At 41.0% G+C, this 5,599-nt stretch overlaps 1 protein-coding gene across 1 annotated transcript; it reads left to right on the top strand.

Moving 5' to 3' along the window:
- Nucleotides 1–1,644: 1,644 nt before the first annotated feature.
- On the top strand, nucleotides 1,645–2,220 carry LOC136311725 (tigger transposable element-derived protein 1-like). The gene has a single exon (XM_066240824.1). It carries the CDS (start codon nucleotides 1,645–1,647, stop codon nucleotides 2,218–2,220), a length of 576 nt encoding a protein of 191 aa, XP_066096921.1.
- Nucleotides 2,221–5,599: the final 3,379 nt, after the last annotated feature.

Here is a 5,599-nt window from a genome sequence, read left to right as displayed (position 1 = left end):
TAGAGAGGATTAATTTATATAATTATATTACAAGATTGTGGAATCACTAAAACAAATAAAAAATTATGATTCTTCTGATAATTCATCTCTAATTTGAACAATAATCTTTATTGTTTAACCAGTTGTTCTAGAGCAGACCATGGAATTTCCTGGAGTAAGGATGACTAAGAGTGATGAGTTGAACTCTATTGTAGGTTAGTTTTACTTTGATTTCTCCTAAAAAATAAAAATGCAAATAAACAGAGGGGCTGTTGTGACAAGGTAAGAAAGTAGGTGTGTGGATACAAAGATATGTTGTGACATGTGTACATCACCCAGGTGGTGCAGTTAGGTGGTCTTAGCAAACCAGGGGGACTAGGTGCACCTGATACAGTGTAGGTCCATGAGCTCACAATCTTTATGTCCCTAGTAGTTATGTTAACACCCAGAAGCAACTTACATTATTTTAAAATTATTATTTGGGAATCTGCCTTCTCACACGATTTCTGCAGGGCCCAAGAAGCCCACTTTTATGTGCACTTAGGTATATTTAAACTTATCATGCCATAATAACTTGTTTCTCTCTTTACCATTAGAAAAAATGGTTTCTTTAAAAAAAATAGGGGAAATATATAGGTATAAGGAATAAGGAAAAAGAAAAAGAAAAAAAATGTGATTGTTGGGTAAACTAGTTTGTAAAATCTGTATTTTTTGAGTTTGCTTTTATTGTTAAAAATGGCACGGGGCATGCCAATTACCTTCCTGCTTGGGAATGGCCGCTGTTATGCTAATGTTTGCTGGAGGAGGGGTTTTGCACAAAATGTTTTAAGGAGAGAAGGAGAAGAAGAAGAAGAAAACCATTTTTTCAGACTGGGAGAAGAAGAGGCCAATATGGAAGGGAAGAAGAGAGAAGTGAGTTTTGCAGAGTAAGAAGCCGTGTTGGCAGATGGGGAACCAGAGGTGACTGGGACCTTTGACTCTAGGAAAAACTGGATGAGTCAGTGGCTTTGGGAGCCCTGAGTGGAAAGGGAAGTGTTTTCCCACCATATGTTTACTTGCCAGGTGGTTGCAAGGCTAAAATAAAGAAAAATGGCCTATCATATTTTGGCTCCACTGTTTCTTTACCATTTGCCTAAATCAAATAGGACCTGCACGTGAATGGCCATGATGGCTGTGGCCCCTGCCTTACAGTGACATATTTTAGAATAATTATTTTGATAAAAATAAGCATTCCATTTTTATCTCAATATAGAATACTCTGAAAATTTTTATTTAAAAAAATTTTAGAAGTCTCCACAATATAGTCAGAAAATTTAGTACACAAATAAATGTTGTTATTACAAATGCAATAATGATGCATTTATATATAATATAATACAGTGGTACCTTGAGATATGAGCAAACCAACATACAAATTTTTAAAGATATGAGCTGCGACTCGGTCCATATTTTTGTTCGAGATCCGAGCAAAATTCCAAGATACTAGTTATGATTCAGAAAGCTGCCGCTAGTTGGTGCATTGGCGCATGAGTCCAGTATCAGCAGCACAACACCAGCATCTCATTCTTTCTCACGTGTTACCCACAGAATCAAGTAGAATCTCGTGCACTGTTCTTGTTCTTGCATCATTTTTCCATTTTTTACTAACTTTTTTTGTGTTTTATCATGGGTCCAAAGAAAGTGAGTGTAAAGAACAGTGGTGAGAAGAGGAAGAGAATGATGTCAATAGAAGTAAAGCAAAAAATAATAGAAAAACGTGAGCATGATATACAAGTGATTGAACTGTCAAGGCTATACAATTGCAATACATCTACAATTTGTACCATCCTTAAACAAAAGGATGTCATCAAAAGCACAAATCCAGCAAAAAGAACTATAATTCTGTCCCAATTATGGACAAATATCCGTGAAGAAATGGGGAAGCTTCTGCTGGTGTGGGTGAAAGAGAAAGAGCTGGCAGGAGATATAGTGACGGAGACTGTAATATACGAAAAGCCACATATTATTTATGACGACTTAAAGAAGAAAGAACCATCAACCTCAAAAGAGGAATCAGAATATATGTTTAAGGGAAGTCATGGCTTTGAAAATGTCAAGAAGAGATCTGGCATCCACTCGGTGGTGAGGCATGGTGAAGCTGCGAGTGCTGTCGTTAAGGCAGCTGAGGAGTACATCACACATTTTGCTGTGCTTATCACAAAGGAAGGCTACATCCCTCAACAACTGTTCAACTGTGATTAAATAGCATTGTTTTGGAAAAAAAATGCCCTGGAGGACTTTCATCACCACAGAGGTTAAGAAGCTGCTAGGCCATAAACCCATGAAGAACCATCTGACCCTTGCATTGTGTGCAAATGCTAGTGGTGACTGTAAAGTAAAGCCACTGCTAGCGTATCATTCTGAAAATCCTCAAGCCTTTAAAACTCACAAGATTCTTAAAGAAAAACTGCAGGTTATGTGGTGCACCAACACTAGGGCATGGGTTACATGGTAGTTTTTTATTAAATGGTTAAATTTTGTCTTTGGTCTTGCAGTGAATAAATATCTTCAGGAAAATAAACTCCTGATGAAAGCATTACTAATCCTTGAAAATGCTCCAGCCCACCCACCGAGTCTTGAAGATGACATTCTTGATGAGTTCAAATTCGTGAAAGTCCTCTACCTCCCACCCAACACGACTTCAATCTTGCAGCCTATGGATCAGCAGGTCATTTCCAACTTTAAAAAGCTTTACACAAAGCACTTGTTCTGCCACTGCTTTGAGGTGACAGAATACAAATCTAACCCTTCAAGAGTTTTGGAAAGATCACTACAACATCGTGATATGTTTACACATTATTGACTCGGAATGGCAAGAGGTAACAAAAAGAACCTTGAACTCAGCATGGAAAATTTATGGCCTGATGTTGTTGCAGACAGGGACATCAAAGGATTTGAGCCAGAGACCGAGACTGAGGTAGAACTGTTGAAGGAGACCGTGTCCCTTCGAAAGTTGATGGGTCTGGAGGTAGATGAGGGTTATGTAAACAAGCTCATCGAGGAACATGAGGAAGAACTCTCAACTGAGGAGATGAAGGAGCTATAGATGATGCAACATACGTAGCTTCTGCAAAAGATCAGTAGTGAGGAGGAGGTAGAGTCCGAGGAAGTGATTTCTATAAGTGAAACTAAAGACATGCTGGCAATGAGGGAGAAGCTTCAAGTTTCATTGAAAAGAAACACCCAGAAAAAGTTTCAACTGGTCATGCACTTTTTAATGACACTTGTCATATTTTCATAACATTTTAAAAGGTAGGCAAAAGCAGACTGTTTTGGATAGATTTTTTATTTAAAAGTTTTTCAAGTGAAAGTGCCAAAAGTGCAGCCAAAAAGGCAAAAACAGGTGATGATTAAATGAAAAATACGTAATGTTAAGCTTAGGTTAAGTTTAAAGTTTAAAAAAAGTGCATTTTTTGCCCTGGCCGGTTTGCTCAGTGGTAAAGCGTCAGCCTGGCGTGCAGGAGTCCTGGGTTTGATTACTGGCCAGGGCACACAGGAGAAGCACCCATCTGCTTCTCCACTCCTCCCCCTCTCCTTCCTCTCTGTCTCTCTCTTCCCCTCCCACAGCCGAGGCTCCAGCAAAGTTGGCCCGGGTGCTGAGGATGGCTCCATGGCCTCTGCCTCAGATGCTAGAATGGCCTTGGTTGCAACAGAACAACACCCAGATGGGCAGATCATCACCCCCTGGTGGGCATGCCAGGTGGATCCCGGTTGGGCACATGTGGGAGTCTGTCTGACTGCCTGCTCGTCTCCAACTTCAGAAAAATACAAAAAAAAAAGTGCATTTTTTTTACAATTAAGTTTTTGTGGTTTCATTTTAAGTACAGAAGGTGTGGTTTTAGTTTTATTTAAAGTAAAGAAAATGCGCCTGACCAGGTGGTTGCACAGTGGATAGAATGTCAGACTGGGACACAGAGGACCCAGGTTTGAGACCCCAAGGTCGCCAGCTTTAGTAAGAGCTCATCTGGTTTGAACAAGGCTCACCAGCTTGAGACCAAGGTCACTGGCTCAAGCAAGGGGTCACTCGGTCTGCTGTAGCCCCCCGGTCAAGACACATATGAGAAAGCAATCAGTGAACAACTAAGGAGCCGCAACAAACAATTGATGTTTCTCATCTCTCCCTTCCTGTCTGTCTGTCCCTTTCTCTGACTCTCTCTGTTTCTGTCACCACACACACAAAAAATAAATAAAGAAAGAAAATGCAGTTTTAGTTTACATTTAGTGTTAAGAAAGTGCAGTTTTAGTTTACGTGTCTACAGTGCCTGCATCCCTTCCTCCTTTCTTCTCCTCTGCCATTCACCTCTGTCTGCAAGGTAAGAATACAGTACTAAACAACACTAGGGGCTTGTGTGTGGGGCTATGAATAGAGGAAACCGAAAGGAATTTTTAGGTTGGAGAAAACTATTCTTGAATAGGTGATGGAACTATTATTAGTTTATTAGCAAAAAGTGTGAGTCTTTGAGATGGATAAATGACATTATGCATTTGCCAAATACCACAGAACTTGACAACACAAAGAGTGAACCTTAATATCTATGTGTTGAGCAGATAAAATATATTATGCACACTTTGTTCAAGATGGCACTGCCCATGCAGAAGCCTGTCGCCCAGGTGATATTAATGTGTGTTGGGGGCCGGCTGTGAGCAGGCAGGATTCTTATAGCCTGGGGCTTGGTTTTAGGACTAATTCTTTCCCACCCTTTTTGATGTGGGGTGGTGCAATCCCATCATGCCTCAGATAAGTGACTTTGTATTAGAGACTTCCCTCTTTTGTATATTGGATTAAAGGTTTTGAATCTACACTATGAAATGGGGGCAGACTGGGAGCTTGCTCTCTCTTGGTTCCTGAGATTAGCATTAGAGGAAAGAGCAGAGAGGAGAGCAGAGAGAGGTTACATGGAGGAGGCCAGGAGAAGCAGCCAAGTTGGTGGAATGCTGAGTAAGAAGCCAGTTTGTGCAGAGTTTGTGCAGGGAGAAGGAAGGAGATGGGGAACAGAGGTGAATAAGGCTGATGAGCTAGAAACCTTTGATTCTAGGAAACTCAGTAACTTTGTGAGCCCTAAATAAGTGGGTTTTGGAGCCCAGTGTGTGTTTTTACTTGCCCACCAGGTGCAGGCTAGGATTAAAGATAATGGCCCACCAGTTCATGGCTCCGTTGTTTCATTACCATCTGTCCAAATCCAATGCGAACCTGCATGGGCCGGGTGGCTGTGATGGTGGCCAAGGACACTGGCTTTACACTATGAAATCTGAAAGATCATTTAGGAAGTTGGGGATCCTATGAAGGAATGCAGACTGTGACTACATTACAAATAGATGAAATAGCCTCACTGACAGGGGTAGGGGAAAGGTGCAACTCTGGAAACAAATCAGACTAACAGCACAGGAGCACTGCACTCTGGTTAATAACATTGTTTCCCACGCAGACATCATCAATAATGCTGATACTGCTCCATGTTGTAAGGTGGTCAGCAATGGAGAAAGGTCATGTGAGGAACCCAGACCTGGGAACTTTGGCTAGAACCGCCTACAACCATGTGCGCCAAAAGAAACTTCCCAGGAACCCTTTGGAAAAGAGCAA

The sequence above is a fragment of the Saccopteryx bilineata genome, chromosome 8, assembly GCF_036850765.1.
Source record: "Saccopteryx bilineata isolate mSacBil1 chromosome 8, mSacBil1_pri_phased_curated, whole genome shotgun sequence".
Taxonomy (NCBI): Eukaryota; Metazoa; Chordata; class Mammalia; order Chiroptera; family Emballonuridae; genus Saccopteryx; species Saccopteryx bilineata.
Note: the sequence above shows the minus strand (reverse complement) of the source record. Positions and strands in the feature narration are given on the sequence as shown.

Bases quoted from the DNA above. Each gene is read 5' to 3' on its own strand.
- LOC136311725 (XM_066240824.1), top strand. From the start codon at position 1,645: ATGGGTCCAAAGAAAGTGAGTGTAAAGAACAGTGGTGAGAAGAGGAAG.